At 26.2% G+C, this 21,480-nt stretch overlaps 2 protein-coding genes across 2 annotated transcripts; one reads left to right on the plus strand and one right to left on the minus strand.

Annotated features, from left to right (window-relative positions):
- The first annotated feature begins 3,257 nt into the window (after positions 1-3,257).
- Positions 3,258-9,419, plus strand: LOC119677711 (cytochrome P450 6g1-like). The gene is made up of 4 exons (XM_038089171.1): positions 3,258-3,287; positions 7,691-8,160; positions 8,228-9,022; positions 9,083-9,419. The coding sequence occupies exons 2-4, from the start codon at positions 7,696-7,698 to the stop codon at positions 9,386-9,388; spliced, it is 1,566 nt and encodes a 521-aa protein (XP_037945099.1). The 5' UTR covers positions 3,258-3,287; positions 7,691-7,695; the 3' UTR covers positions 9,389-9,419.
- A 3,560-nt stretch (positions 9,420-12,979) lies between these two features.
- Positions 12,980-15,026, minus strand: LOC119677708 (glucose dehydrogenase [FAD, quinone]-like). Its single transcript, XM_038089168.1, has 4 exons — positions 13,812-15,026; positions 13,618-13,751; positions 13,396-13,548; positions 12,980-13,335 (listed from the first exon to the last, which is right to left on the minus strand). Exons 1-4 carry the CDS (start codon positions 14,983-14,985, stop codon positions 12,991-12,993), a joined length of 1,806 nt encoding a protein of 601 aa, XP_037945096.1. The 5' UTR covers positions 14,986-15,026; the 3' UTR covers positions 12,980-12,990.
- Positions 15,027-21,480: the final 6,454 nt, after the last annotated feature.

The raw sequence follows: 21,480 nt of genomic DNA on the forward strand, positions 1-21,480 counted from the left end.
ATCGGCAAAATCATAAAAAAGGGAAAGGGAAAGGGAAAGGAGAGAAAGTAATATTTGTATAAAATATTTATTTTACCGTCTTGAGGAGGTGAAGATAGGAAATGAAGTATTGATTTACACCTTATACACTGTAGGCTTGTTTTGTTATAATTGTTATCATAATTGTTATAATTGGGTCATATGCAATCTTTCTATGAACATAATTGAGAAAAAATAAACTTTGTTGAAATATTGAACAATGAACACATTTTTTTTATGGTTTCTGTTTGTATTGAAAATAATAACTCTAGTAATTAAATATGAGCTAATAATAAGGTAATCTGTTGTCTATTTATATACAAGGGACATCTCATTATAATATAAAGTGGAAAGAAAAATAAATTTCCTTCTTGTTGCCTCGTTGAAAATGGAACCGACGCATTATACAATATGATCATGAAGAAACTCTCATAATAAGAAAAACGGATATAGATTTTGATTATTATAAACGGCAGACCAACCTAGATGATAGCTATTTAGGAATATTCATTTTACGAACAAAGTTTTTTCTTTATTAAAAATTAACGAAATAGGGTCGATTGCCTAACTGGACAACAGTATAAATTGATATAAAAAAACCCTACAGGTAAGGGTTCAAAAAATTGTTTAAGATTCTTACTAGTAAAATTTTTATTCTGTAGAATCGAATATGTCAGTATTGTGTAATAATTGTCTATACTTATTAAATTAAAAAGAATGAAATACAATAATAAATTAATAATTCAATAATTTCGCCACACTTATGTCCTACTTATTATATAGTACTTAATGTATCAGGTTCTGTCAATACCCAAAGGATGAAATTTCGTTGATATGAAGAGCTATCTTGAGATTATTTACTTACTGTTACTGTGGTTACTATAGAATAATTCCATAGATTAATATTTTATTAATTTTTGAACTTCGTTTCAAAAATACAAAAACTGTAATATTAAGGAATAAGAAGGAATGTCTCCTAATGTAGTAAGTCTTGTATCCTCCATAACTTAAATTTAATTGAGAAATTTACATTCTAAAATCTTTTTGATGCGATACTAAATAAATTCATGTACATGTACATAATACCATTACAGTCGTCTCCACTTAATATAATATATATATAAAAGTATAAATATTATTCCTTTAAGGATTAAAGTGAAACTAAATGAATATATATAAAACAACGTTTCTCTTGTAGATTCCACAAGATTAATATATAAAAGATCAAACTAAAATGCGCTATATAAGAAAAATTTAAGAATGAATTTATATACATGTATACTTTAAAATTACATTCCCTTAATATAATTATTTCCTTCAAGCTATACTTGCATAAAATCACCCAAATAACTCATTATTATATTTCAACGGATCAGTTGTTAAAGTCCATCACCTAAGTTACCACAAACTCTGTTGAGTATAAGTCCTTTCAATACTATATCGTGTTTCATCAAACATAAAAGAATGTATCTTCGTTGGGTTTTAAAATAAACTATAACATTTTATTAAACAGGAAAAAAATTAAATAAACTAGCTTGATATTGTTTAAAATTTGCAAAGCTTCGATATACTGAACTTAAAAATTAAATAGAGCATCACCAAATTCTAACCAAATTCAAATTCCCTTTGAACCGAACGAGCGATTGAAGCAGCGGTTTTCATACTATTCAACACTTTCATCAATGTATACAACAGATACCCCAAAAATGCCATCTATAATATATAGATGCTATCTACCTTCTTAGATCTGATAGTAATACAATGAGAATAATATTAAGATACAAAGAAAATTTTGATTAATGATTAAAATATTGTATATAGTTAATGGAAAATGAGTATCAACACCGAAAAACCGAAAGCAATATCATGAAAAAATTACAAAATCAGTAAAAACTAAAGATATTGGTGTCATAGAACGACAGTACAGTATTAAATGCCTGGAACTTACATTTGACAAAATTATGCTAAACTTATAAAAATTATATGTCAGCAATAGAATGCCTTTATATTATCCAATTATATATTTAAATCTACTGTACGATAAGGCATAAGCCTCAGAAACTAAATAATTTCAAACACTTAAGATAAACACACTTCTTTGAAGAGTAATCAAGGCCTCCTTGGTACATACGAAATAGTAATATATATAAAAACATAAGTTCTCCGATAGTTATTTGCGATATAAAACATAGCGCACTTAAACTCATTTGCATTAATATAAAGTGGTAAATAGAATATATAGAGGATACAAGTGTTTTTATGTAACATACTTGAAAATTCTTTAAATGAGATTGAGTGAAAATTCGAATGATACTGACTCCATGAATCCATCAAACAGTGAATGAAGAAGTTGAATATATTTCCATAATTCATTTCATTTTAAACTAATCCTTTAGTGTTAATTTTTACTTGCCGATAATGGCGTGTCTTTTTATGACGAAAGAAACTATTTAAAAGTTAGACGGATTCGAATAGCAAAGAAAGGACAAAGACAAAAATTTTTTATTTTTAATTTATTGAAGTTTGGCTGATCATACAACGCTGTTTCGAGTATTGCCAAGTACTCTTCATCAGTGGTCTTTGGAAATAATCGAATTTTATTTAATTAGTTTATAGTCCGTATATATTATATATAACTTCAATAAATTAAAAATAAAAAATTTTTGTCTTTGTCCTTTCTTTGCTATTCGAATCCGTCTAACTAATCCTTTAGTGTTGAATACATTTTATTAATTAATATATTATAATTATAAATATTTTAGAAAAAAAAAAAAAGAAACGAAATAGTCCTTACCTCAATCATTTTCTTTCTATCTAAACATTTTGTCGACATTAACAGATGATATACTAATTTTGTTCCGTATTGATAAAGTGTTGCTATCAAATGTAAATTTTATATTTTCATTATAAAATATATTTTAATTCTATAACACTTTTTAACATATTAAAAAATAAGAGTAATAAACAACCTGCAAAATTTATTTCAAGAGATTTTTGCATTTGTGCTATTCTAGAGAAACCCCCTACTCGGGTTGTGCCACTCGTTAGAGTAAATAACCGGGTGCAAATATACTTTTACTATATTAATGCTAATTCATTTTAGCCGATAAAAATTTGTTTTGAATACTGTGATAGTCGTTTTTGTTTAGTAAATAACGATGAGTTTTAAAAAATATATTGGTGTTTGTTATAAATTTGCTTCATAGTCTAATTTGATTTAGTATACGAAAGTAATTCGGTGAGCATAGTCGAAATTAATTTAAACTTTGGTAAGATAACAAAATTAATAAAAATTTACGAAAGTTCAATTTTGATTTTAGTTAAAAAATTATTATATACAAATATTTATTAATATTTGAAATGTGAGAATAGTTGAAAAAGTTATTTATTCGACTAATATCTATCTCTAATATATAATGCGGTTATTAGAATTAAGTTAAAAAAAGTTGCAAATTTTTATGTCATGGAAAACTAAAAGCCGATAATTATTAATTATGATCAGAATTTGTTTGTTGATAAACCACGGTCTACACGATCATCAGAAAGTACTTAATGCCGCGAGACTGACACTTTTGCGGTTGTGAAAATTAGAATATAACGTAGAGTCCACACGAAACAGCGTTCTCGTCGAGTCCGGTTAAATGCATTTTTCACCGTAAGTGCGACAGAGTTGCGGTACGGTGGGTTCTTTTGACGTTCGTATGCACTTTCCCACGAACGAATGAATAATTTTTTTAAATATTATTAGTTTTTTTTTTTTGGACACTATTATATTAAATAGATTTACATACATCTTCGAACAAATTTACTGGAGATGAGTTAACGTTATAACTTAATATTATATTATATTATAATATTATATTATATACTTAATATTATATTGTGGAGTGTCTTCTAACTTTATTGAAAACCGTCGAAATAGATGTTGATATCTATACATAAATTTTGTATTGTATTGAATTACAGTGCATTAAGTATGTGAAAGTTCTTAAAAAAATTCCATACCCAGATTTAGCACTGATAAAAACAATCTTTTTCAATTAATCTAATTTGCTAAATTAGCAAATAAAGTGAAACTATACATTTTTTATATATAAAAGATAAGAAAAGAGCTTTAGTTTCGTGTATATTTTTTGTAAAATAATCGAATAATTTAAGAAAATGACAAACGTTTTTAATTATTTTTATTTTAAATTGTTTATTTTGTGGAATATCACTAATACAATGTTTAAATAACATTTGATTCTATCAAATCTAGTGAAACACGCAAATCAAATAAACAACTTATATATATTTTTTATATGATTATTACCCACCTGTCCATAGTACATACCTGATATTGAATTATCATTCTTATTGCGTAGAACAAATTTAAAAATTTATAATTTGTTGTCGCATGAGAGATACATTGATTACATACTATAATACAACAGAAAAAAAAGCAAAAATATTTGTTATGCAAATATTCAAGTTATTTAATGGTTTTATGATTCTTGTTATATTATTAAAAATTAAAAATTATTCAAACAATAATTGCTATTATTTAATCTATTTTTTTTGGAAGAATTAGAAATTATATTTGTTATAAAGGTGAATAGATCATAATATTGAGTAAATAAATAGTTTTGTAAAATGTGTCTATCTATAAAGTAACGATATCACCATATAAAGATTAATATAACATGTAATACGGAATCAAAGATGTTCTAATAAAGTTCTATAAGTGTCTGGATATAGTTTTAAATAGTGCATATAAAGATTTGCAATACTATAATTAACACAAGTAAGATTTTTTCACGATTCTACTAAAAAACTAAAATTTTTTTTTTTGTATATAGTTCTATGTACAATAATTTAACCAAAAATATCGAAGTATTTAAAACAAATTGAATTCATTGATGAATTAGAATTATACAAATATGATTTCTTTTTAAATTTCAATTAATATAAATTTTTATTTTTTTCTTTATATTTCTAAATAATTAAATATATTTAAGTCAATTATTTAAACCATATAGCAAATACAAATGATTGACTTGCTTTACAAAACACATCGATTTAGTAATATCCCACCTTATATTAATCTATCATAGTGCCGGTATATTGATCTCTCTCATTTTAAATTAATTCAAAAAAACAAATAAATTCATTGTGAATCTAGGCAAACAGGTTAACTATATTAAATATTTATTAAAGATAAATATAGTTTTTTTTATAATTACATTATTATATTATTTATTATTATAGATCAAGAATAGATTTATTGTGCACAATTTTCTTTTTCGGCCTATATGCTTAGCCTTTAAATTATTTGACGGTGTTGATTCAAAGTGAAGAGTAGAGTACCAATATTAAATGAGATCAAACATACTATTCAGGATCCTCTTAGAAAATCCGAATCCCGTGGGCAATTGAGTATTGCACGATACGTATTAATAAGAAAACAGGCTCACAATACAACAATTTTTTTTGCTTTTACAATATATTTAATATAATTATAAGTAATAATACAACGATACTGAAACAAAAACTTAATGAAACAAAAGTTACCAGTATCTATTGTCATTTGCGTTTTTACTTTAGGAAAACAAATAAATCTATTTATAGCTAAAGTCCTCAAGGTTTCAAGCTAATTGCCTGAAACTGCAACCTGATAATGCGAACAATGTTGAACGGTATATATTATAATTATGTGCAGAAGTGAAAGATGGAAAACATAACTGACAATTGTTACCTTGCTTTCTAACTGCTAACTAAATATCCAAGAAATTATAGTAATTAAAAAATTATTGTAACAAAAAAACAAAAATAATTGACCCATTGATTTATTGTAGTGTGTATATGTGTGTCAGAATGCTTAATAGCACAATATTTTATTAACATTCCATTCCCATACTTTGTTGCACTGTTTATGCAACGGGAATACGAAACCTCACACGACGTACTTAACCGTCTGTGAGTTTATGCTGAAGCAGCAATTACACATATGCACACTTATTAGAATAAGATGTACATACGCTGCGACGTTATGTACTTAGCGATAAGAAACTATGTAATGCTTAGCTCAAGACAACTGTCCGCTGAGCTTCGCTTTAATTTTAAGAATCATTTCTAACTCAATATTAATAAACTACTCGAACCGAAAACAACACGTATTTTCATTACGGTTACATTATACGTGGGTTGTAATAATTTAATAAGGGATAATAGGTAGAAATTCCGCATTTTCCCTATACAACATACTAATTGACTATCAAACTATGGGGCTCAGTCGCTCAACCTAACACTACGATCATTTAATGTTTCAAGTATAAGTTTCAGGGCAAAAGTTCAGCATATAAAACTGAACATCTATAGGTATGTTCCTTATGTTAGAATAGTACTAGAAATGAAAAGATTTAATATGTTATACTTATTTACCACTCGAAATTTATTGAGAACAAGATTAAACAGCGGTACTAAGTATTAAATAATGTCTTAGTATGTAAAAGAAATGCAAAAGAAATTGAGGAAATTGAAGAAAAGACTTTTTAATATGTATTAAAAAGAATAAGCACCGTTTTTAAATCGGTTAATTTTAAGTTCAGTTATCAATTTCTTTAATCTGTTAAAATTACATAAACATAATATAAGTAAAAAAAAATTTTTATTTTTCATTATCATTAACTAATCTAAGTCACTAAGTATACTCAATTTGGTTAAACAGACATACTATAATTAAATAAAAACTATAAATATTATAAGTGTTGTTATTATCTAAATCTAATCTAAAAAATATCGAACTTTTTCAATTAGTATGTATGCTTACGTCATTGTCATTTGTTGATAAAATCTTTATAAAACTACTGTACACAGTTATATAGAAAATGCTAATTATTTTTTATTAAAACGATTTTCATAGTTTTATTCATTATTAATCGTTAGCAAATGAATGTGATTTGTTGAAGTAAATATATCCTAGTATTACAAATACTCAAAATAATTTAAACTTATATAATTATAATTAATTTGAAAATAATTAAAATGATTAAAGTAAATAAGGAAATGATAATGATAATTGCCTTTTAATTGTTTTGCATATTTCAAAGTAATCTATCATAATATGCTTAATGTATCCCAAAAACAGAAGTGATAATTTTTCCAGCTAACTAAACTATCTTAGCTTTGTTTGAAACATTTTTATAAGGAATACTTCACTGCTTTTTAATCCAACTATAATTGCCTTTCAATATCTCATCTACACTTAAAAGATATCATGCATCGATAAAAAATCTCTTTGAATTACACTGAAATTGCAAATACTGATAAATGCTCTTTCAAAATATTGTGAAAACGTTTTCCTATTAGTTTTACTACATCAATAACACCGCGTTTTTCTGCTATCTTCCATCTCTGAATAATAGACTTTATTAACCATTTCTGAAGTTGTTGCCTCATTTGAGCGTCTTTTCCGTTTATCATAACCAAAGCAAATCAATTTAATATCATTACAGATGATGTTACAGTCTTCATTTGCTTGACAAATGTAAATATTGTTAGATTATAAAAAAAATAAAAATGATGTAAAACTTATTTAGTGAAGTCATAACTGACTGTTAAAGCAGGCTCCGTTTTTCCTTAAAACTAATATAGGTATATAATAATACTTTATATTTTTTCGCGTTTCATTTAGCTAAAATGGCAGCTACCGGAGCTTTATTCCTAATCACCGCTGTCATTGGCTTAATTTATTTTTGGGTCAAACATAATTACAGTTATTGGCAACGCAAAGGCATTCCGCATATGAAACCGATTCCATTTATTGGTACCACTAAACCTATGCTAACATTAAAAACAAGTATCGGACTATGTGCTTCAGATGTATATAATGATAAAACAATGAGCGATGCTGCCGTCGTGGGAGTATACAGTTTCCATAAACCTGGATTAGTTATACGAGATATTGAATTAATAAAATCAATTTTGATCAAAGATTTCAACAAGTTTTCAAACCGTACATCAGCATGTGATCCACATGGTGATCCGTTGGGAGCAAATAATTTATTTTTCGTTAGAAATCCAGAATGGAAAGAAACCAGAACAAAACTATCACCAGTTTTTACAAGTGGTAAAATAAAACAGATGTATCCACTCATGCTTGATGTAAATATTGAACTTATGCATTATTTAATAAACATATAACGATTTTTAATTTATTTTTTCCAAAAAGATTGCAAAAGAATTGGAAAATCATTTGGCATCTTATAAGAAAACCAATAATTCCTTTGTTACTGAAGTAAAGGAAATTTGTGCTCTCTTCACTACAGATCTAATAGCTTCTATAGCATTTGGTTTACGTGCTAATAGTCTTAAAAATCCAAATGCTGAATTCCGTGAATATGGGCGCAAAATGCTTAAATTTGAGTTGATTCGCGCTTTCCACTTTCTAATTATTTTCTATATGCCGAAATTAGTTAAGTTTTTCCGTGTAAAATTATTCTCTCAAGAGTTTTCAAATTTCTTGCGTAAAACTATTAATTATGTAATATCGGAACGTGAAAGCAGTGAAACCATTCGTAATGATCTTATTGATATTTTTGTATCCTTAAGAAAAGAAGCTCCCGATGTTAAAAGCCTATATAGAGCTAACAATAATGAATACCTAGTGGCTCAAGCTGCTGTATTTTTAACTGCAGGATTTGAGACATCATCTTCAACAATGGCTTTTACACTTTATGAATTGTCGAAAAAACCAGAATTACAAAAACGTTTACGTACAGAAATTTGCGAGGCACTTATTGCTGAAAACGGAAAAATATCTTATGAAAATATTCAAAGCCTTAAGTATTTGGGAATGGTTGTTGATGAGATTTTACGTATGTATCCTGTTGTACCATTTTTAGATCGCGAATTTAGTAAAACTAAAGACGAGTCAGACTTCACTCTTCAACCACATCACAGTTTCGCATTACCAAATGGTATGCCAGTATACATCCCAGTATATGCAATACAACATGATCCAAAGGTATTTTAAATATTATTATCATATTATAAATTTTTTGATTTCATATTATTTTAATTTTAGTATTGGCCGAACCCAGATGTTTTTGATCCAGAACGGTTTTCATCAGAAAATAAAAAGAGTCACATTCCCATGACATATTTGCCATTTGGAAATGGACCACATAATTGTATAGGAAGTCGCTTGGGATTACTTCAAACTAAACTTGGTTTGGTACACTTTTTGAAAAATCATTTCGTTGAACCTTGCGATCAAACACCATCTAAAATGGAATTCGATCCCAAGGGTCTTATTCTACAATGTAGTCAGGGTATTAACTTAAATGTAGTAAATGACCGCATGTACGATCTGGAAACTGGTGCAAGATAAGTTAATTCAATAAAATTACTGAAAAATAGAATTGAATGAAATTATTGTTCGAGATGTACATTAGGAATTTCTTCTTCAAGTAATTCAAAATTTTTTAATGAGAAAATAAGAATAAATTGCTTTATTAATTTTAGGAATAATTTAAAGTCCAATAACTTTATTAGTTTTTAAAATAATATATTTAATTTTATAATAATTTTAAAATGTTGTAAATAACAATTATGGATAAAATACTGTGACATATACATATTTTTAATATTAATCTATGTCTATGTCTATTTAAAGAAGGAGAAATTGAAAACAATTCTTTGATTTAAGATGATATTAGTAAAATTTTTGAGAGTTGTTCGTTGTTTTGTGTTCTTCATAAAATTTTAGGCTTCTATTTTGCATTGTGAACGAGGCATTTGTAATTATTCAATTTCTTTGATTTGTTGCATACTTTATAAAAATAATATATATGACGCCTGAAAGTAGACTATAATTTATTATTATATACCGAAAGGGTTTCATTAAAATTTCATATGTCAAAAATCACAGTGACGTCCAAAATGTGACAGAATTAAAATTAAACGAGCTTTAGTTACATATTTTCTGAACCAGAAGAGATATTCAAATGAAATCTTTTCTTAAATATATAATATTTGAGATGGACTTTCTATTGAATGTAATTCTAACCCCCATAAACCACAACGCCGACAGTTCCATGGCTGGTAGTCACTAACCTAAAAATATATATGAATATAATATGTTTACAAAAAATACTTGTCTTAGGGACGATTTTACTTTCTTTTGCGGACTATTACTGGAGCATGATTGATCCTTTGCCCGTCATAGACACTAATATTCCAAATATATAATGTACTTCTACTTATGTGCTTAAACCGACGTTACTTATCATCATATTTTACAACATTTCTTAACTTGTTATTTGTAACATATTTAGACAAACCACCTTAACGATATTCAAATTAGAAGAACTATATAAGACGCCAATAAATACTAATAGTGTTTCAAATAGATTAACACTAAATGTTATCATAGAAACAAGAGAGAGCAACAATCGGATTAAATATGCCAGGAACGAGTTAAAAAGTAAGAATATATTCATTAATTGAATAAAGAATTATAGTAAAATTTATGAATTAGTTTTATAGTTAAAAATGTAGTTGGAGCCAAATATATAAATACCTAAAGTTAAATTTAGTAAAATTTCACTAGCATAAATAGCATAACTCCTGCTATTTTAATTTGGTGCAGGAATTTATAAGATCTTTAATTTTTTAACATAGTTTCTATGTACATTATTAGATAATGTCTTTGTTTTACGTTATTTAGAAAAAACAAAATAGTAAAATTAAATCTGACAGTAAACTCATAAATTTCTCTCGGAGAAAAACAGATTAAAGGCAAAGTATAAATAAAAATGATTACATTACCTATGCTTAACATTCGAAGGCTTAAATAGTTGGAAAATCTTTTCCAAATTTCCATTTCTTATTGTCGTCCTAATTTTTAAACTAGTGTTAATACAAATTTACTAATAAAATTCAAATTACTTTCATACAGTACGATATATCAGCTCGTTCTCACAATCTATTATTTTAACTATTTCTTGCGTACGTAAATGCAAAATAATGAAATCCTAGTAACTCTTTACTAATTATTTTACTACAAGTGCGTACATGAACAGGCGTAGTATGAAAATACCAATAAAAAAACACGTTTTAATATCCTGAACTGCAAATTTAAAATTTTTTTCTATTTATAAATGTTTAGTTATACTTTAGATAATATAATAAATTTGATATAAATAATTTGTATTAAATAATATATCATTTTAATAAAGTTGAAATAAGAATTTGAACTTACCGATCATTATATACGAAACATTCATATATAAAGCAACCCTGTTATGTACCGATGAACGAGTGTGTGTACATATATGCACACCTGTAAGTATTTTCATTACGGTTATTCAAAAAAATTAAATTGTTGATTGCTTAACATAAAAATAAGATTTATTATTTTTTGTTTTACTCATTTATGAGAAATTATAAACAATATTAAACCCGGTAATAAAGTACATATTTTACAAACTCGAAATAACAACAACGCATATATTTTAGCGCATTCAAATTAAATAGGAAATTCAAATAACAATATATGTAGATATGTACTTCAAAAACAAAAAAGACACAATATAAATTAAAAACTTTAATTAAAATTTGTTGCTGCTTAATGGTGTCTTTTCTCACACATGCAGATTATACGATTTTTAATAACAATTTATTTAATCTTAATATTACCTTAATAACGGGTATGATAATTAAAATATGACAACTCAACAAAGCTTATATTGCTTATGCACAACATACAACACCTTACAGAGTTCAATGTCAACTGTTTAGTTAAGGGTCTTTAGATATGTTTAGACATATCTGTTATAATAACAGTAAATAATAATTGCATGGCTGCATTTTACTTGAATGCTTGAATCTTTCTATAATAATATAAAATAATATTAATATTGAACTAAAATAATAAATATAATAAGAAACATTATTACGATTTCATATTTATTATTTGGAAGATTTTGTAATGATATTAAATACTGCAAAAAAAATATAAAATATAATATTATAAAATATAATATTTATAATATTGTTATATACATTATATATAAATCACAAATATTAAAAAAATGCTTATAATATAATTAGTAAACTAACTAATTTTTATTAAAAATTATAATAAATAACAAGAAGAAGTTAACCTCTTCAAAATAGAGAATAACTAACACAAGTTAGTTATAATTTATTTAGTCTCATACAAACCATTTTATTATTGTGGTATTTTATTTTGTTTTGTTTATGAAACTTTTAAAAAAAACCAAATTTATGTTTTTATTTATATTTCATTACATGTATTTTTTTTTTTTTTAAATACCGTGTTTTTAATTATGTAGGTTGATTTGTATTACTTTCATTTCAAAATAATATATAAAATATATTTATAAAATAATTTTACATATTAAAATATTTTAACATTTATATTTTTAATCTTAGTAAATTATTTAAAACTTTGCCAATTGATTTGAAATTATAAAAATTTGATGTTTTGCTTTCAACAATTATAGTAGGATAATATTATAAAACAGTTCTGACAGTTTGAAACAATTGATAAATAAATCTTAAAGATACTCAAATAGAATAATTATAGAGGGAATCTAGCAGCCTAAAAAATTATATGCATATTGGTCCTAAAAACCTAATATTTTTTTGATATTTTAATATGTTAACATAAACCAAAGAGTATTGTTAATCTTTCTTATGATTTAGTTTATTATTTCCAACAATACAACATTATTTATAACATTAACTTTTCTAAAGTTTAATAAAAAGCAAATAGTTACTTTCTTAAACTCTTTTTTTTCTTAACTTTTTTAAATCACATAATTTACATATAAATGTAATTCTTCAATATAAATATACTATACATAGTTTTAATAATAATAATATACATACTTTAAATAATTATCACATAAAATGAGAAAATTAAACATCATAATTTCTATACTGAAAATATTATAAAAAATCTGCTTAATTCCAAGCATTTTTAATCATATCCGAAGCTTTCTCAGCTATCATTATGACAATAGCATTCGTGTGACCAGCAGGAATTGTGGGCATTATCGAAGCATCCACAACACGTAAGTTACTTATACCATGCACACGCAGTTTTGAATCCACAACTGCAGTTGCATCAGATGAAGGACCCATTTTACAAGTGCCCGCTTGATGCTGTAAACTTGAGCCGTAAAGTCTTAAGCAGCATTTCCAATATTCATAGGAGTTAAAAGTGTAACCCTCGCATCCGAGGAATGGTTTAGCATGAAACTTGGTGCCCAATTTTTTTAAAGCCTTAGTTTCAACAATTTGTAATATCTGAAAAAAAAATAGAGCGTGCAAAATTTCGAATATATAGAGAATGCAAAACATATTCACCATTTGTACACCTTCTACCATTGCTCTGATATCATCAGCATTCTGCATATAATTTGGCTCCATTTTAGGCCAATGGAAAGGGTTCCGGCTACGCAGTGATATGCGTCCTCTACTTTTAGGACGAAGCAGCACTGGTACTAAACCAAATGTCTCCTAACAAATTAAATTAAATTATGTACAAAATAGTGTTTTTTATCAATCGAAATAGTATAAAGTAAATACCTTATTATGTATACCATCAAACACACTGTGGTAGAATTCATCAGTTATTCCCAATAAATCGCGCATAGAGCCCAGATGATCACCACTTAATGATCCAGCACCCAATACAATTTCCATATCAGCATAATCTTTATCTACAATAATTAATAAAAGTGAATATATTTTTATCTTTTATATTTAATAATAAATTTTACCAAAAGTGGAGTTAGGAGTTCTGACGAAAGCAAATGCTTCTGCACCACCGGGTATTGTATAGGGTCCTTTACCTTCAAGTATATATTGCAAAATATCTGCTGGATTCATAATTTTATGATCATTAATTGTAGTATCATTTACAATAAAAACTAATCCATTTAAAGTTACATGATCTTGCAAATTATAGCCAACTTTCAGATCTTTCATTACAGGTATATCAAATTCTTGTAGATTATCTTGCGGACCGATACCAGACAACATAAGTAGTTGCGGTGAAGCTATGGAACCAGCTGATAGTATGACTTCCTTTCTCGCTTTAACAATGTATTTTTTTCTATTTTTTGTAAATTCCACTCCAACAGCTCTTTTGGATTCAGGATCAACTATGACTTTTGTTACCCAAGATTTCATAGATATGTGCAAATTTTCGCGTTCAATAATAGGTCGTATAAATGCTTTACTAGTACTACAACGTCTGCCATGTCTAATTGTAGCTTGTGAACGGCTAAAACCTAACATGTGTTCACCATTTGGATCTATTATATCGTAACCCATTTCCTTGCTTGATTTTAAAAATGCTTTCAATATTTTCGATTTATAATCTGTATAGCCAACATTCAAAGGTCCAAAACGGCCATGATAATCTGATTTAAGCAATTCTGCTATTTCAATATTTTCTGATTTTTTGAAATACGGTAAAACTTCTTTATAGCTCCAACCCGTATTGCCTAACGAAGCCCAATAATCGTAGTCCTTGCGATGCCCGCGTGTGTATAGCATAAAATTTATTAAACTAGTTCCTCCAATCCCACGTCCTTTAGGCCAATTGCAAACACCCCCTTTTAAACCTTGACAAGCATTTGGTGTCCTCTCAGACTTATAGCCCCAATTATACCGTGTCATTTGAGTTAGTGCTGCTGTCAATGGTACATCCGAAAGGAAAGTTTCCTGATCACCGGCTTCTAGTAGCAGCACCGAGTTATTCGCAAGCTCACTTAAGCGATTGGCTACAACACAACCACCGGAACCTGCTCCCACAACTATAAAATCATACTCTGTGGCAAAAACTAAGGTGTCTGGTAATTTACTATTAAGTACTGTAGTTTCAAAATTCCTTGCCAATTCTACTAATACCTGAGCATTGACGAATACGCATGATAAACACAATTGCATGAAAAAACAGTTGGCAATTATGTGGGCTCTAGATTTAGTATCCATTTTACTTTCAGTTCAACTAAAATAAATAAAAGCAAAAGTTGAAAAATATCACTAAAATTATGTTATTTATTATGAGTCAAACTTTGCTAATATTTTGTTTAAATATATAATTTGCTACTTTAATCTTCTGCCTTTCATATTTTACTTTGTTTGCTTTGTCATATACCCCTTCACGATTATTGTAATTACTTTGAAGTTATGTGCTCTAAGCTATTTACCAATCGACTATTAACATAGAACAAATATTTGCTCCTATCAATATATATTGAGTATTTATTCTAATTGATTCTAACGTCATTTCGTACTCATAGTAGCTTTGTAATATTTGCAATATTTCATAAGTAATTAAATTAGCACCTAGTATTCACTCTGCCTTAATGATCAACCGAGGACAAGATTTTTGAGATGTGGGTCATAATACAACTATGAGTGCTTTAAAATTTTTCTAATTTTTTTATATTTATTATGAATCAACTATTGAAATAAATTGTTAGTTTAATAAAAACACATAATGGATATCCATGAAGAGATGCTTAGAAACAAGGTAACCACATTATTACAGCAATCATGCAACAACTGCGACGAGATGAACAAAAACACCAAAAGAGAGTAAGTGATAGTTGAGAAATAGATCGTTGGAGCTCGCCATCTCCTCGCGAAGTTATACCTAGTTGGCGGTCCCGCGGGATATTTTCTAAAGGGCAACTTTAATTATAGAAATTAAGATTAAGTCCATGAGCGTACTGTATCGCAACTTTAGCATATGCAAGAGCAATCGTACCTGCGTAAACCCAGGATAGGTGGTACCGAACAGTATGAATCGAGCATGCTTTTAAAGCATTTTTAAAAGATTCCACCTCTAATAAAAAACAAAAAAAAATGATTTAAGAAATATCCTTAATATTATTAACAAGTCTTTTAAAAGATTTCACTTATTTCTTTGCGTTGTATAGAAAATTCGTCGTAACATAATATTTCTGGTTTTCTATTCATATAAAACTATATAAGGTTCAGGACTAGAATCAGCTGATATAATATTTATTTAATAAATTAGATTAATAAATAAATCTAAATTTCAGTTATTTGATATGTTTAATATTCGAAAATTTTTGGCCCCCATAAAAATATAAAACTCTTTAAAATTTTTTCTTGTTGAGTAATCCTTATTTCTTAGAAATAATCTAAAAAATAAAACTTATTTTTAGGTTTAACCTTGTACTTAGACATAATACTGTTACTACAATGCTCAATTTAAGCAACATTATTTAATATTATAAACATAAGCTATTATACGGCACTGTTTGAAGTAGTCAATCAGCAACACATCCTTTCTTATTCCCAAAAAAACTAGCCATGACCTTTTGAGTTGATAACACAACCTTCATGGATTGTAAAGGTTTTTAACCTTTTTTGATCCACTATATTAGTATTCTTTGGTCTCTGAGTGTTTTATCAGCACTTATAAACCTATGCAAAATATAAGTAAGATCATTGTAACGGAATCGTAAAAGCCCGTTTTCGTGCATCTTTCTTATAAGTAACTTTTTATGCAAAATTTCAATAACTCTCTAACTGTATAGGCTCTATTGAATTTACAAACGCTTCTAACAACAGAGACTTCCGCAAAACAACTTAATTTCATATTTTCAATGTCTAAACCACAGAGTATATATGTATATCGAAATAAGACTATAAGTTGCAGATTTATTGCAATGCAGCAGAAAAAAAGTATTATGAAATAGCGATGGGTACTAGATTAAGAGAATTCTACGAGCTATATATTTACACGATATCACCTAATGAATACATTATCATGAAACTTGCAGCGAATTAGAGGGCTGCATATCTGCTATAAATAATGATACAAATCAAGCAAAAAAATTGAGCCAACACTTCGTCGAACCCAAAAAAGAGATAGTTTAACAGCGTTAAATTAGATATTAAGTATAAAAATGATAAGTAAGTATAAAAATAATATTGATTCAAAAACAGCACTGACTTCACACTGTATTACATCAAAGCCTAAGCCGGACCTTGATAACGTAAAATTGTTACACCAAGAAAATTATCAACAAAAATGCTTTTTCTTGACAATGCTCTATATCCTACAAACTCCTAGTGACACCAGACTCAATTATAAAACGGATAAATATATTATTTGTTTATATATGTATTTTATTCTATATTTGTATTTTTTATGTTTTAATGTTAATGTATTCTATAGTTGTTTTTTTGTGATATATACTAAAAATATTGTTACGTTATATTAATATTATATAGTACCCTGATGATGACCATAGATTACAGTCGAAATATCGGTTTAAATAATATTTTTTAAAAACCAAAGGCAATTTTTTTAAGAGAGGGTATTATTTAACTACTGACCAATTAGCCCGTTAAGAAACAGAATTATTATTAAAAATATGTGGGTATTAAAACAATTATTTAAAGTCTAACATAATTGAACTAGAAAAGATTTATGCTATATATTATCATTTACAACCAATATATAAAAAAAATTCTTAAATTTGAAATAAAGAATTTTATAAATGGTATCATAAAATGCATCATAAAACCGTAAGACCTATTATCTGAAAATATTTTTATTCAATATATACAATTTTTTTTATTTTCTTTTAAAGTGTAATACTTTACAAAAAGAATTCTTTACCTTTAAGTTTAATTATAGAAAACATTCAATTTGCAATGTATTTAAGGAAGTTGCTTTAACCAACTACGGACCTTCACAAATCTTCATTTTTATATGTGCTAGTGTAGGTATTTTTAACCAGCGAAGGAGTAAAACGAGTATAAAAAAGATACATTTTAACACAAAAGACCGGTTACAACGATCAAAACAAAAACGAAAATTCACGGTCAAACATTGGAATTTATGTTAATGGTTAACCGAATTATTTTTGCAAAAAAAAGCAGTTACAAATATATAAAATTAATTTTTTTTAAATAAAATATTTAAGTTTATTTAATGTTTAATAATTATTTATTTGTTTCTTGTTGTAAGTTTTTAGGTGCGTCCTTTTATAGTAAATAGTTATATATTTTATATTAATTATTGTATATGTAAACTTTGTTATACTGATGGTATATAAAACCATTGTTTACTATAATACATAGGTATATCTTACACATATGTAGCTTGGAATAGATTGCATTTCCAGTTCATTGTCTACTTTTAATTAATTTTACAGCAGGTGTTTTTCATACGATACCCGGCTATCAAAATAATGCTTCAGAATTTAAAATTTGAATAACTTTTAACTGTAGAAATGTCTTGTTTGCTTTAATAATTGATATAGTATGTTATATTGAATATGTTATATTGGATAGTACAGTAAAATACTTTTTAAAGGAATTGGTTAATATAATTATAAAAATCTGAAATTTATCAAAAATATATTTTCTATTAAAAACGATGTATTAGGTAGGTGAATTCATAGTCACATTGTTATGCTCCGCTGTAGACCAATAATATTTTTAAATTATATTGTTTTTCGTTCTAGATAGTTCGAATGTCATTCATGTTTGGAATATATTCCAAAAGTAATTTACACTAAATCTGATTTTAACATCAGTAATATTATCAGTAACTATTTTACTTAATAGAAACTATTATATTTAATAGAGAGGTGTCGAATAGTGTTGAAATACAACAACAAAAGTATATATTTATTTTTAATTAATTGAATTTTTGACTAACCATACCAGCTGTTTCAATTATTTCCCAAATTCCTATCATCAATAGACTTTTCGAAACTAACTCTAATATTTAATTATTCGTTAATAACTTTTTGAGACTCTAATGAGACTGCAAGTATCATTGTATCATTGATTTTGCATTGTTTCTTTTTATTTACTTGTGATCTTCAGCTTAAATGATAATCAATTCAACTCAAATGTATATATTACAAAGTGAAAAAAGAATAAACTAATAAGAATACGACAGATAGAAATTAAAAAAATAATAGGCGAATAAAGATGCCATTGAGTTTAAAATTTGTGTAGGACAGTGCTATACAAACATTTCTATTATAAAAACTTTTACAGTATATCATTAAAAGGCATCAATATTGTATTAACGTCTATAAAAATAAACATAAAAACCATTTAAGTCATATTATTTTTACAAATATATCACATTCTATCTATATAATAAATATATACCTATATTAATTAGCAAACAAAACTGTGGTTTTTTAAATAAATTATGCAATGGAGAAACCATTTAGTTCCTATTGAATTTTTAATATTGAAATACCGCCCTAAGATCTTATATACTAAATGAAACATATGGGTATATAAATATTTTAACGGAATATATATAACGACTATATATATAGACCCATAATTCACAAATAATCTTAATTTAAAGTATAGTCAAATGACTGGATAAGAACGAAGTCATCCAAATATAAATTATTGTTAATAATTCTTCATTACACATAATTTAGAAATAAACAACAATTCACTTTGCATCTTTAAATATTATTTTCAAAATAAGTAAATAAAAATTTCTTCAGTTCACGTTTTTAAATTTATTTCATATAAATTTGATGTTGCAAATTATAAAAAATCTTTTATATTATAATATTAAAAAAATAACTCTTGATCTTATTAAATTTTGAGCATTGGTAAGTCTAGTAATAAAAGTAATATAACTTTTATAATTATTAATTTTTAAGTAATTATTAATTTTATTTTTAATTTAATTAATAAATTTTTAAACATTTTTAAAATGTTAAATTAATTATTATTTAAAAATTATTTAAAATAATTACTAAATAATTATTAATTTTATTTTTAAATCCTTTTTATTCATATTTTTAATTAATAAAGGCGTTAATTATCAAACATTTTGATTAATAGAAACAATATGTATTAAATAATTATTAATTTTTAATATATTTATAATAGATTTCAATAACTTTATATAATGTTATTATTATCACTTGTCTGATTCTCTATATTGTTTAAAAATAAAATAATTTTTGTAATTTTTACTACTTAAATATTTTATTTACGTACGATGACTGTGAAATATTTGAATTAATTAAAACTAAACAATCCTACTCTGTCAAATTATTGCACCTTTCATGTCAATTTGTTTAAAATTCTAAATCAGTTGAAGAATGACGAATTCCAGCAATCAAATTTGATTGCTTAAACACAAATTATGCACTACAAGATGAGATCACAATAATTCTAAATTAATTTAAGCATATACGTTAATTTATAAAACAAGTATGTTTTAAAAACTAAATTAAAAATTTAACACTTACTCAACAAAAAACTTGAAACTTCATTTATTGTATTTCATAATATAATATAATATAAATATTTTAATTTAATTAATTTAATTTTTTAATTTTATGAGCTTTTTATTTTAAAAACATATCTTTCAAATTTCAATATTATATGGTATTTAAATATATAATAAAAAAATATTTATTGTATTTTTAATAATTTTAATTAGGCACACATTAAGCACTTTGATTTTTTTAAATAGTTTTAATATTCACTTGTCACTCTTGTCACTCAAAAGAAATAATTTCTTAACTACAATATTTGAAATATTTGTCACGATATCTGAATTGGCGGGCAGTTCGTTGGTAATTGATCATAGATCAATCCATACTTTGCGTCAACACCTACGGTAAGAGCATACAAAACTTGCTGACTTATGTGAAGCGTACGAAAGCCGCTGAAGTTGCCATAATCGTTTGCCCTGGTTTACACGCAACGCACAGATTGGGAGTTACGAATACGATCGATAAATGATCGAGTAAGAGTGCGAAAATGTAGTTAACAATACTGCGAAGAAACTATCAAATTCAAGTTCAGATTGTGTTTCTTATTACCACTAAACATAGCTACCGGAGTCGATACATATTTTACCATTACTTAGCGTGTTTATAATACTAACAATTTCATGCTCAACTGCATCACATTCAGTACGAATAAAATTCATTATAATCGACTATTTATACAAGTTCATAACTGAAGACGTAGTTTATGTGCAATAACCTTTTTAAGGTTGTTCTTATTAATAACAAACTAAATACAAAATTATGTGCATCAATAGTTAAGGTTTAATAATTTAGTAAACATATAAACAATTGTGCATATAGTAACTTTTGAAATTTAACTGCAATTTAGTTTTAGCTGTGTTTCATGTTTGTTTACATTAACTTAATCGGAATGTATAGAACCTAATGTAATCCTAGATTAGGTTCTATACATAAGAAAGAACATATAAATCACTCAACATATAATGCCTCTACAAACAGAATAGTATTGAAATTTAACAAATAAAAATTAAAATATAATTAATTAATTTCTGTTAATTTTTATAATAGTAAAACAGTGATAAAATAAATATTTAAAGAATTACAATTGCTTTTACTTATTTATTACTTATTTATTTTTACTTAA

Source organism: Teleopsis dalmanni, chromosome 2 (assembly GCF_002237135.1).
Source record: "Teleopsis dalmanni isolate 2A chromosome 2, ASM223713v2, whole genome shotgun sequence".
Lineage (NCBI taxonomy): Eukaryota > Metazoa > Arthropoda > Insecta > Diptera > Diopsidae > Teleopsis > Teleopsis dalmanni.

Excerpts from the sequence above, each read along its gene's own strand:
- LOC119677711 (XM_038089171.1), top strand. The coding sequence starts at position 7,696 with ATGGCAGCTACCGGAGCTTTATTCCTAATCACCGCTGTCATTGGCTTA. Across the intron at positions 8,161-8,227 it reads TGTATCCACTCATGCTTGAT|ATTGCAAAAGAATTGGAAAA; the intron begins GTAAATATTGAA and ends TTTTCCAAAAAG. Across the intron at positions 9,023-9,082 it reads CAATACAACATGATCCAAAG|TATTGGCCGAACCCAGATGT; the intron begins GTATTTTAAATA and ends TTTTAATTTTAG.
- LOC119677708 (XM_038089168.1), bottom strand. The coding sequence starts at position 14,985 with ATGCAATTGTGTTTATCATGCGTATTCGTCAATGCTCAGGTATTAGTA. Across the intron at positions 13,752-13,811 it reads AACTCCTAACTCCACTTTTG|ATAAAGATTATGCTGATATG; the intron begins GTAAAATTTATT and ends TAATTATTGTAG. Across the intron at positions 13,549-13,617 it reads TTGATGGTATACATAATAAG|GAGACATTTGGTTTAGTACC; the intron begins GTATTTACTTTA and ends TTAATTTGTTAG.